This window comes from Chiloscyllium plagiosum, chromosome 27 (genome assembly GCF_004010195.1).
Source record: "Chiloscyllium plagiosum isolate BGI_BamShark_2017 chromosome 27, ASM401019v2, whole genome shotgun sequence".
Classification (NCBI taxonomy): Eukaryota; Metazoa; Chordata; class Chondrichthyes; order Orectolobiformes; family Hemiscylliidae; genus Chiloscyllium; species Chiloscyllium plagiosum.
In genome coordinates, this window is record NC_057736.1 from 17,010,150 (window position 1) to 17,022,213 (window position 12,064).

Sequence of the window (12,064 nt, forward strand, 5' to 3'; positions counted from 1 at the left end):
AGAGTTGGGGAGGGGAGGAGGAGGAGGAAGAGGAAGTGAGAAATGCTGGAACTAAAGTTCCCAGTGGGGATGACATTTGTTTTCCTTTGCATTCTGCCAATGCATGGGAGATGTTTTTGAGCCTCTTTGAGTGGGAGACAAGGGTTTGAGTCTTGGCAGAATTTGAGATATGCAGTGAGTTAAAGTCAGTTAAGATGTAGTCTTGTCACAATAGGAACTAAGACACGAAAGCAAGGCATGTAGAGATATTCATTAGTTGTTGGGGAAACAGTAAGGTTGAAAATAAGAGCACAACGTGTTCATTGACGCTCATCATTCACACTGAAGCTCACCACTGCATTTTTGACAGGAATTCCAAAAGGAATGGATTTTAATCAGGTTAAAGAGTCTCTCCTATTAATTGATGGGGTGAAAGCGATGCACAGCCTCCACATCTGGGCACTGACCATCAACCAACCACTGTTGTCAGTCCACATTGCCATCAGTAAGTGTTAATGTATTTTGCTTTTGACATGGATTGCTCTAAGTATTTTAAAGCTGTATTGGCCATGGCTCACTCTCTTCCCCCTGAGTGGGATGGTTTTGGGTTCAATTCTGGTACTCACAATTCAAACTAAAAGTGTCAGCACAGGGGTGTGTTGTACTGTCAGTTTAACATCCCAAATGAAAGATGACGTCTGGGTCCCATTGGAGCTCTTGGGTGAATGTAAAAGATTTCTTGGCATTATGAGAAGAGGAAGGGAGTCCTCTTTTGTGTCCTGTCCAATATTTATCCTACTGACAATCTCACTAAAACATAATTCTAGTTATCACCAAATTGGTAGACACATGTTAAGATTTTTCAGCACACAGCTGTGTTTCACAATCAATCTTAAACCGAGAATACAAGGCAGGCCCACAATACTCCCTCCTGCTTCCATTTATAAAATGCCAGGCCTGCAATTTAAAGCAGAAATGACATTTTTTCGAACTAAGATTTTAGCATCATAGTGTATGCACTTCAGATAAAGATCAAGATTCCATTTGCCTTTTTTTAATTTCTTCCCTTTTTTGCTCGTTTTTGTGATTTGTGAACTTTGTTTCTTGCAGATGAGGATGCAAATGCTCGGGAAATATTGGCTGAAGCTAACCACATGCTCCACCACAAGTTTGACTTCCATTCCATCACTATCCAAATAGAAAATTATTCTGATGATATGGTCAATTGTAAGGAATGCCAGGAGCCCAGAGATTAGTTCCCATCAGTGCAAGGAGTTTCTCTAATCTGTATGTCTGAGAGAGGCATGATTTGAGTTCATTTCTTGGGGAATCACATCTGGAATGAGTTGTGTACAAGAGGAAAGATAATGTGTGAAGTTACCTTACTGCTGTCTCAACCAGAGCCCAGCCATTGTGTTGACTGGTTTGTGGTGTCCTTTAGTACAATGTAAGATTAAGGCTTTTAAGACATTTTTGTGTAGTTACAAAATGAAACTTGACCATAAATGTATCAATTGGATATTCATCTCCCACCAGCAATATTGTTTGCTGGATGTATCAATGTCTTCGAGGAGAATGGTTGGGAGAGAGAACTTCATCTTTGAATTGAGATAATCAATTTTCTTGAATGTAATTTTAAAAAGATTGGTCTGACCTTTATTCCTGGTGCTGGGAAACCAATATTGACAATTTTGTTAAAATAAGTTTATTGTTTAATGTTTCTGGAATTGTCTATATCCATGTTCTTCATATTTATGAAACAATACTTTAATAAAAATTTTGCTAAACAAAAATAAACATTTGTTGAAACTTTGTATTTCAAAATTGTATGCCAGATTGAGTCTTTTGCCAGTATCCCTAAACAGATCTAGAGACCGCTTGAAGAAATAATGTTTTACTCTTCACTATAAATGAAGGTGCACTGCCTGAAGAGTGTGATAGAAGCAGATTCAAGAAGTTTTTAAAAATGAAATGGATAAATATGGGGGAAAATTTGATAGAATGATCTGAAAAGAACATTAGAGTGAGCCTAGTGACAGTTCCTTCAAAGTCCCAACACCGACATCTTGGGCTGGTCTCTTTTTTCATCGCTCTATGAATCTAATTGGTGACAATTGTCTCCTGACAAGCATGAATCTTGCAATAGGAGTTGAGCGTGTACACCATATACTACTTATTTTAGTGTACAATATAGTCTGCAGGCGAGATAATGCACCAGAAAATAATCTGTGTTTATGTTAGGAGTGATTTAATAAATAAAACCGAGCTCTTTTGGTTGTTGTGATAGTTGACCAAAAGTTTAGAGAAACTGGTTTTGAAGAGAAAGACCTGACCCGCTGTGATCTGCAGCATGTTTTTGTTTTCAGGCCCATTCAAAGGTTGGATGTAACTTTTGGGTGGAGGAATAGACAGTCTGTTATCCTCTCTTTTCACAATCCTCTCTACCTGGTGGAGATAGTCCATGCTGATTCTAGTAGTACACTTTTAGCACGATCGGTAGGCACCGGCAGGCCCGTAGAGAGTATATTAATGACAATATTATTTATATAATTTACTTGTTTCCTTTATTCACCGTATAGGATTCGATAAGCTTTGCCTCTCTATAAAGGAGACGTTATACGTTTGATGTAGCAATGTCTCCTTTTCGTTGTACTAGAAGGGACGGCCAACAAATCTATCATTCGCCAACTCCCGTAATCTAAGAACTCACTCAATCACGGAGCGATACTTAGCAGTGCGGAAGTGAAGTCATTACCTTCGATCACTGATTTGTTCACGAACAACAAGACCTCTTCCTGTTACAATATTGAAAGTTTCTATTTTACATACGAAAGGCTGGAGAGCAAACTAGGAGTGGAAATTTGGCGGTTTTGGATTTTAAGCTTAGAGAGGTATAAGGTAAATATCGGAATTGGGGGAGGAGGAGCGGCCAGTTTTTCCTCATCTGTGTGTGAGTCTCATAAGAACATAAACATGCTAACTTTTTGAGGACAAAAGATTCGGCGCCGCTCTGTTTCTAGCAATGACACAATTGAGTCAATGCCATGCAGTCCATTGTTTCTTGAGTTCAATTTTGTTTCTTGAATGAAAACAAGTAGAAAGTATTTAGTGAGTTTTTTTTGCAGTAGGGTGTGGGACGGCTCTGGAATGTCTGACATGTTGCGATACATTGTAGCAACTTGTTTAGAACGTTGCAACATTGTCTCGGAATGTTGACTTCACCAGCGCTCGAAATGTTTGATACAGTGTCTCTAGGGTCTCCTGAAACTGACAAGTGTTCTTCCCCTGTGACCCTCCCCCAATGAGATTGACTTGGCTTCTCCCTCCCTCTTTTCTCGAATTGACGATCAGCGCATGGTCTCCCTCCTGTTACAAGAGGGAGTTTACTGCCGTTTCCTATTTGTAATATCTTCAGAAAATTCCGCCCTCTTTCTTCCACATAGTTATCCATGTCGCTTTTCTCCAAATTAATCCAGTTAAAACACTTAACGGCGGGGGTTGGTTTCTCTTGCTGTCGCGCCCGTGTGTTTCATTTTAAATCGAATTGTCTTCTCCCCCTGGGGTAGAAGTTTGCAACAGCTGGGGCCACTTCCTCTCAATCTGTTTCTGGGCGTTAGGAATTTGAAAAGGACGCCTACATGGAAAGAGTGTAAGATAGCTTTGTCAAAAACAGATCTTCACTTTCCTCTCTACTCTCCTCAGCACGCGGGTTAATAGTTATTTTGATAGTCGGCTTATCCCAGCAAGAAACCTTGCGTTGATTTGAGCGAAACCAGGGAAAGCAGGTCGACGCATCGAATTCTTTTATTGACGCTTTTGATTACTAAATACTTTCTCCTGTCTGTAAGAAGACATTTTAGATAGATTTCCTGCAGTATGGAAGCAGGCCCTTCGGCCTAACAAGTCTACACCCGCCCTCCGGAGGGTAACCTACCCAGACCCATTCACCTATCCTATATTTATCCCTGACTAATACGCCTAACACTATGCTAATTCACCTAACCCACATTTTTGGATTGTGGGAGGAAACCCGCACAGACATGGGGAGAATGTGCAAAATCCACACAGTTGTCGGAGGCTGGAATGACGCTGTGAGGTAGCAGTGCTAACCACTTTTATTCTAACTCCGAAGGTGATCTGCATGGTAATCCAGCAGTCAGGCTAATGTTCTAGAATTAAAACAAAAACTAGCATGATGGAGACCGTTGTTAAAAACCTATCTGGTTGACACAGGGAAACCTGTCATTCTTACCTGATCTGGCCTGCATGTGACTCCACAGCCAGTAACTGCCCTCTGAAATGGAGCTAGCAAACCAGTTAATTCCTAGCAATTAAGGATGGTCAAGATGGTTCATAGCTCCTTGAAAGTGGAGTCGCAGGTAGATAGGATAGTGAAGAAGGCAGGATAGTGAAGAAGGCGTTTGGTATGCTTTCCTTTATTGGTCAGAGTATAGAGTACAGGAGTTGGGAGGTCATGTTGCGGCTCTACAGGACATTGGTTAGGTCACTGTTGGAATATTGTGTGCAATTCTGGTCTCCTTCCTATCAGAAAAATGTTGTGAAACTTGAAAGGGTTCAGAAAAGATTTACAAGGATGTTGCCAGGGTTGGAGGATCTGAGCTACAGAGAGAGAGGCTGAACAGGTTGGGGCTGTTTTCCCTGGAGCGTCGGAGGCTGAGGGGTGGCCTTATAGAGGTTTACAAAATTATGAATGGTGTGGATAGGATAAATAGGCAAAGTCATTTCCCCGGGGTCAAGGAGTCCAGAACTAGAGGGCCTAGGTTTAGGGTGAGAGGGGAAAGATATAAAAGAGACCTACAGGGCAACTTTTTCACACAGAGGGTGGTACGTGTATGGAATGAACTGCCAGAGGATGTGGTGGAGGCCGGTACAATTGCAACATTTAAGAGGCATTTGGATGGGTAAAAGAATAGGAAGGGTTTGGAGGGATATGGGCCCGGTGCTGGCAGGTGGAACTAGATTGGGTTGGGATATCTGGTCGGCATGGACAGGTTGGACCAAAGAGTCTGTTTTCATGCTATACATCTCTATGATTCTATGACTCTAAATACAGTACTGGCCTGGCCAGAGAGAGCCACTTCCCATGAACAAAATTTTTTACTTTGAAAAAACCGATAGATTGCATAAACCTGACTTTTGTTAGCTTCACCTTTTTAGAAATTTAAGAAAAAATCCAACAAACTTTGACACTCAAGCCAGCCAGGCTGAAACAGTGAACATCAGAGTATGCCTATACAAACAAGCCAGTGACATTTGTCCATGTTTCAGGGTCACTTGAATGTTTGGAAGATTGAGATGGACAGACTTTCATTGGCAAAGTTTGAGGTGGTCAATGGCACCAAACTGTGGTTAATACAGGGAGGACTGCTACAGAATACAAATAGTAGAACAGGCAGGAGGCTGGAAGAACACAACAAGCCAGGTAGCATCAGGAGGTGTAAAAGGTTGTTTTTGGTGTCTCCTTTCAAGACTGGTACTGTGTGGAGGGCGGTGTAGCTCCCCCTACACCCACCCCCCAGTCCTAAAGAACGGTGGCACCTGAAATATGGACTTCTCCACCTCCTGATGCTGCCTGGTGTGTTGTGTTCTTCCCGCCTCCTGCCTGTCTACTTTGGATTCCAGCATCTGCAGTTTTTTTTTCTTTGTCTCGAACAGAGTACAAAAGACATTAATAACTCGCAGAATGGCTCTGTGAATGATAACTGAGGTCTGATCACAGTCCTGATAGGAAGATTAAGGATGTCAAATGCCCCTTGGAAAATGTCTAAATACTCACCTGATCCACACCTTTTTACGCACGTACTATTCATTATTATTCCCTTTGTGGTTTTGTATTCTTGAGTGAGAGACATGGGATAAGGGAATATAGGAATTTTAGGGGTATGGACCAAGAAAAATAGCAACACTTTAGCAGAGCAATTCAGAAGAATGAGCAATAAAGGGTGACCTTGCTGTTTGACATTCACATCTTGAGAATTAATCTAAACACAGGATGAACATTTTTATTTTAAATCAACTTGTTGTCACATTGGAAGCTGGTGTAGGTTTGTTAACACTGGTATGATGGGTGAATGAGACTTAGCACAAAATAGGATATGAGCAGCAGAGTTTTGAATGAGATAAATGTTTTGAAGTGGTGACTGTGAGCGCCGTGGCCTGTTTTAAAGAGCCAGGTTTGTGTAGCTATAGCTCCATAGCATCTTTACTATGGAAGCATCTGTGGATATGCATCCTTGTACAATGAGAAAGACTTCATTTTATTGCTATGTGCAGGCTTTTGCTGATTTAAATCTAAAGCTAATTGTGAATCAAAAGAAGAAAGAGTTGCATCGAATAGCACATCTGTGATCTGTTGTCACCCAAGTGCTTTTGAAGTTTGGTCTCTGTGTGATGAAGGAAACAGCAACCACTTTGTTCTTAGCAGATTGAGATAACGTCCAGATAATTTACTATTAATAGTATTGGTGTTAGTGGAAGAATAAATATCAGCTGGGATACCAGGCAGACCTCCCCACTTGTCTTCAACGTAGTGTCATGGGAGCTTTTACATCCAGCTAAGGAGATTGACAGATCCTTGGTTTCATGTCTTACACAAAAATCAACACCTCTGACAGTGCAACATTCCATCAGTCCTGCAGTGAAATGCCAGCCTAGATTTCTCTGCACCAATTTCTGGAATGAGTGTTGGACCTCCTGACTGAGGTGGGTGCAACTAACTGAACAGTGGCTGTCCATAAAATAGGTGCTTTTCCTTACAGGAGGTTATTCTTATACTGTTTATTTTCTTTGTCTATATTAATTTCTATTCATGATTGAAATCTATTTGTCTAGCTGGAAGGATGGGTAATCTTCACACAAGCTACTGTAACAAGATATTGCATAGAAGTTCTATCATCAGTAGATTAAAGCTAATCTATTCCTTTAAATGATGAACCATTCTTTGTTTGAAATTTCTCGCTGCCCTTACCCAAAAAAATGTATGGATTTTGTGCAAGTTCCAATGACTCACGGAATTCACAGACTTTAGGAATCAGAGTTCCAAAATTCTTTCTACCTCTTTGGTGGGGGAGAGAAAAAGTATTGATTTCACCGTGTCTTCCTCCACCGGGATCTCTCTGCTTCTCCAGTTATGATATTTTACCATTGGCAGCTGTGCCTCAGGTGCTTGGTTCCAAGTCCCAGAGTTCCTCGAACCTTCCTGTCTCTACCTTTTTTGCTTTTGGAATGCTCCATATATTCCATCATTTTACTGAGCTTTTGGTCACCTGACCCAAATTTTCCTCCTGTGGCTTGGTATCAATTTTTTGTTTGATCACATTCTTTTGAATTGCTTTGGGAAATTTTACGGTGTTGAAGATCTATCATATAAATGTAAGTTGCTTTTGAATAGGCTAGCCCCTTGTTTCTAGGGTTCCAGCTAGAACTGCTGTTGTGTATCAAGTCATTGAATCATTTCCTTCAGGGAATCATTTTCATACTTGTCTCTCCTTGTTTGTTTCTCTGCAGGGTTGCCTTAGGTCATGACAGCGCTACCGGGTGCTGGGCCAAGGATCCCTGGCCTACACTCTCAGACTGCAGCGCCAGTCCCCCCACAGCAACCACCGAGTGCCCTGCGTGAGATCACATGTGTCACCCTCTGCAAAGTCGGCCAGGAGACTGTTCAGGACATTGTGGCACGTACAATGGACATCTTCCACTTGCTCCGGGCAACGCAGGTGACTGCCTTCTCCCTCCTTCCTTAATGTACTGCTCGTTGTTGTATTGAGCGATAGGACACCTTTGAATTCAGGTACAAAACATCTGCACCAATGACTTTCAGTTAAATTACAGCATAAATTAGGCAGAGAGAGCATGAAAGACATTCTCTGTTGTCACAGCAGGCTTGTCTACTCATTTCAGGAAGAAAAGACTTGCATTCACATACTGCTTTTCCCCAGCTCCCAGATCATCTACAATATCATAGAATCCTTACAGTGCAGAAAGAAGCCATTCAGCCCATCGAATCTGCACTGACTTCATGAAGAGCGTTGCAGACAGACCCAACCCTCTCTTCTATCCCTGTCACCTCACATTTACCATGGCTGATCCAACTATTCTGAACATCTCCGGACACTACAGGGCAATTTAGCATGGATAATCCACCTAACTTGCACGTGTTTGGACTGTAGGAGGAAACTGGAGCACCTCTAGGAAACCCACACAAACACTGAGAACGTGTAAACTCCACACAGATACTTTACTGCAGCGCAGCAACTCACCAAGGCATCTTCAACAGCACCTTTGACCTCAGTTAACCAGGACTAGGACACCACCACTTGCAAGTTCCCCTTCAAGGTGCACATCATCCTGGCTTCGAAATACATTGCCGTTCCTTCACTGTCCGAGATATTAGTACACATCACTTGGGTTTGTGGGACTTGAACCTGTGCCTCCCGGTCTGGGGTAGGGACACTACCATTTTGCCACAAGAGGCCTTTAGGCTTTATTAACTGTATGAGATTTGAGCTCTGTTAGTGTTTCCTATTGAAAGCCACAAACATCAGTTCTGTTTGTCTGCCCGCAAGTTTAAAAAAAAAAAGGAAACATGTAGCCAGTCTGTTTACATCTGACATGAAATAAGTTCTCATAATGGTACAGTGACTGAGCCATACAAACCACAGGGATCCAAATATTGTAAACTATGAAGAGCTGTTTACCCATTGGTCAGAGAGTCAAGCCAAAGGACATGGCCTGTGCTTGAGGCAGGTGAAGTTTATAGACAATTTGTGAAAAAGATTGACTAGGAAATGGCAGAAGTTGTTAATATTGGTTCGCTTAGATTTCTTTCTGAAAGTAACATGTTTGAGAAACAGGATGTAAGCAGTTTTAGATATATTAAAAGTAGTGTGCTTGGATGGCAAAGAAACTTTGGGTCTCTAGTTCCCAAACCAGCTTCATTGGGGTTCCCCTCCTTTTGTCTGGGTCTATTTAAATCTCAGAATAAGAATGAAAAATTAAAAATGCTAAAGTCGTCTGAGCCATTGCAGTTCAAGAAGAAGGATGTCGGGCAGCAGAGCTTTGGATGGGCTGACCTTTTATAAAGGGTGTACTTTTCCACAACAGGTGAACTAAGGTAGGGGCTGGAGATGAGTGATATTATGAAAGTGGAAGCTGACCATCTTTGTGATGAAAACGTGTAGTGAGGTTTCTTTCATTATTTAATGAGGTATGAGTGTTGAGTAAGGCTAATACTTATAGCCAAACCCTAATTTTCCTTTCAAGGATCCAGTGAATTCAGTCACCCTCATGGTCTTTGCTGATGTGTTTCCAGTACTTTTGGCAAGCTGATACTGTTATCTAGCATTGCAAATGACCTGTGTGACCCAGGAAAATTCCAAAATGATCAAGTGTAATAATAAATAAAAACAAACCGCTGTTTAAAAACTCAGCAGGTCTTGTAGCATCTGTGGAGAGAAAAACAGAGGTAACGTTTTTCAGAAAAATACAAATAATCTTCAGAAGCATTTATGAGAAACTGCAATGACTCTGGGGACTTTAGTATCTTTAATTTTTCATTCTTATTCTCAGATTTAAATAGACCCAGACATAAGGAGGGGATCCCCAGTGAAGCTGGTTTGGGAATTATAGAGCTGAAAATGTGTTGCTGGAAAAGCGCAGCAGGTCCTTCTTCAGGAAGGGCTTATGCCCGAAACGTCGATTCTCCTGTTCCTTGGATGCTGCTGGACCTGCTGCGCTTTTCCAGCAACACATTTTCAGCTCTGATCTCCAGCATCTGCAGTCCTCACTTTCTCCTTGGGAATTATAGACCCAAAGTCTCTTTGCCTTTCAAGCACACTACTTTTAATATGTCTGAAATTGCTTACATCCTGACTCTCAAACATGTTATTTTCAAAATAAAATCTAAAACGAACCAATATTAATAGCTTCTGCCATTTCCTGAAGAAGGGCTTATGCCCGAAACGTCGATTCTCCTGTTCCCTGGATGCTGCCTGACCTGCTGCGCTTTTCCAGCAACACATTTCCAGCTCTGCCATTTCCTAGTCAATTTATTTCACAAATTGTCCACAAGTACCAACTGTGTTTTTAAAATGGTTTTAAACTTCACCTGCTTCGAGCACAGGCCATGTCCTTTGGTTCGACTGTCTGACCAATGGGTAAAAAGCTCATCATAGTTTACAATATTAGGATTCCTATGGTTTGTATGGCTTCTGCTAGTTGCCATGCTTTCTCATGCTCACTACCAGGATATGAGCATAGCTGATTACCCTAGATAGCAAACATTTCTGTTCTAGTTCACTACAGAAGATAATTAAAAGTCAAATCATAGGTCTGGGGTTCACATCAGATTGGAAAAGGATGTCTTAACATGTGGACTGGTTAGGTTCGTCCAATAACCGGACAGCGCCAGGGTTGCCTTCTACTGATTCCAGCTGATTATTTGTAGATTTTAAAACTGATTTTAAATTTATGATGAACTTTTAACTTGAATTCCCTGCATTGCTGATGTATAATGCAAAATATCCATTACATGGTCTGATTGCTAATTCTGGATATATTCCTGGAGGTTTAATCACATGACTTCCTGCCTTCAGCTGTCCTGCCCTGTCAAATAGCCAATATTCCATTATTATTATGCTTTATTAGTCAAAAAAATGTATTGAAAGAAAGTGAGAGTTTTTTTTAGTGTAACTATGAATTTTCCCCTTGGCTGCTCACTCCGTTACCCAGGAGGTTAATCTTTAATTGTTGCTGACTCTAGGAAAATCTTAGAGAGTTGCCAACCCTAATGAAGGGCTTTTGCCCGAAACGTTGATTTTACTGCTCCTCGGATGCTGCCTGACCTGCTGTGCTTTTCCAGCACCACCCTAATCTAAACCCTAATACACTATTGTAGGGTGGAGCCACAAACATGTTGAATTGATAATCATGGTCACGTAGTATGAGAGAAAATCACAGTGAGAGGCATGCGAGCTACTGAGAAAAGGTAAAATGGAACCTTCATTAGAAGACAAGTATTACAAAAAGGGGCTGTGCTTTTACAGCTAGACCCCCACCCTGTGCCTGGTCTCAGAACCTTAATCAGGGCTTCTGCTCTTCCAGGTCAGGCAGCATCCAAGGAACAGGAGAATCGACGTTTCGGGCATATGCCCGAAACGTCGATTCTCCTGTTCCTTGGATGCTGCCTGACCTGCGCTTTTCCAGCAACACATTTTCAGCTCTGATCGCCAGCATCTGCAGTCCTCACTTTCTCCTTCTGCTCTTCCAGTCAAACAAAATGTAGGGTTCCCTTGTCTTTAACTACCATCCCACCACCATTCACATTCGGATGCTACTTCTGCCATCTCCAGCGAGATGCCACCATCAGACACACCTTGCTGACCTTGTCTGCCTTACGCAGGGACTGTTCTCTCTGGGATACCCTGGTACACTCTTCCTTCACTCCCAATACTGCACCACCTCTCACCACTCCTCATGGCACCCTCCTCTGCAATTGCTGAAGGTGTAACACCTACCCATTTCCCTCCTCACTTTCCAAGGGCTGAAGCACTTTATCCGCATTTCACACAATCTAGTCTACTGCATTCGCTGCTCACAACGTGATCTCCTCTACATTGGGGAAATGAAGCACAGACTAGGTAAGTGCTTCACAGAACATCTCCTTTTTGCCCTCTAAAATGAGGCTGAACTTCCAGTTGCCTGCTGCTTCAACACCCCACCCTGTTCCCTGGCCGACATCTCTGTCTCAGGCTTGCTGCATCGCTCCAGCGAAGCTCAGCATAAGTTGAAAGAACAACACCTTATTTTCCCCTTGGGGACCCTGCAGCTCTCTGGACTCAATATTGCATTCAATAACTTTAGGGCTTGAACCCTCCCATGTCCTAGCCCCTATCTCCACACATGAGGCCTTGTATTCACACAGTACCCACTGTTAGCCATTACCAGTCTCCATTAACAGCTATTCACCCTCCTTGCCTGATCATTATCTACTCCTTTGTCTGTCTAACTGTTCCTCTCTCTCTTTGGGCTCTCTCCCCACCTATTGTTTACTCTTTGCCCTCTTCCC

General features: G+C 42.2%; 2 protein-coding genes across 7 annotated transcripts in view; both read left to right on the forward strand.

Moving 5' to 3' along the window:
* LOC122563600 (zinc transporter 2-like) overlaps window positions 1-1,745 on the forward strand; it is a 13,765-nt gene extending 12,020 nt beyond the window's left edge. For 3 of the 4 annotated variants that reach the window (XM_043717530.1, XM_043717532.1, XM_043717533.1), the window contains 2 exons: window positions 350-484; window positions 1,090-1,744. In XM_043717530.1, the coding sequence (XP_043573465.1) occupies window positions 350-484; window positions 1,090-1,235 (281 nt within the window). In that variant the 3' untranslated portion in view covers window positions 1,236-1,744. Of the gene's footprint in view, window positions 1-349; window positions 485-1,089 lie in introns of all 4 variants that reach the window. The other variant, XM_043717531.1, reaches the window with a different exon arrangement.
* Window positions 1,746-2,529: 784 nt separating this feature from the next.
* LOC122563601 (mediator of RNA polymerase II transcription subunit 30-like) overlaps window positions 2,530-12,064 on the forward strand; it is a 19,718-nt gene continuing 10,183 nt past the window's right edge. The window contains exons 1-2 of one of the 3 annotated variants that reach the window (XM_043717534.1): window positions 2,530-2,877; window positions 7,507-7,715. In XM_043717534.1, the coding sequence (XP_043573469.1) occupies window positions 7,521-7,715 (195 nt within the window). In that variant the 5' untranslated portion in view covers window positions 2,530-2,877; window positions 7,507-7,520. Of the gene's footprint in view, window positions 2,878-3,544; window positions 3,629-6,392; window positions 6,703-7,506; window positions 7,716-12,064 lie in introns of those variants that run through there. The other 2 variants (XM_043717536.1, XM_043717535.1) reach the window with 2 other exon arrangements.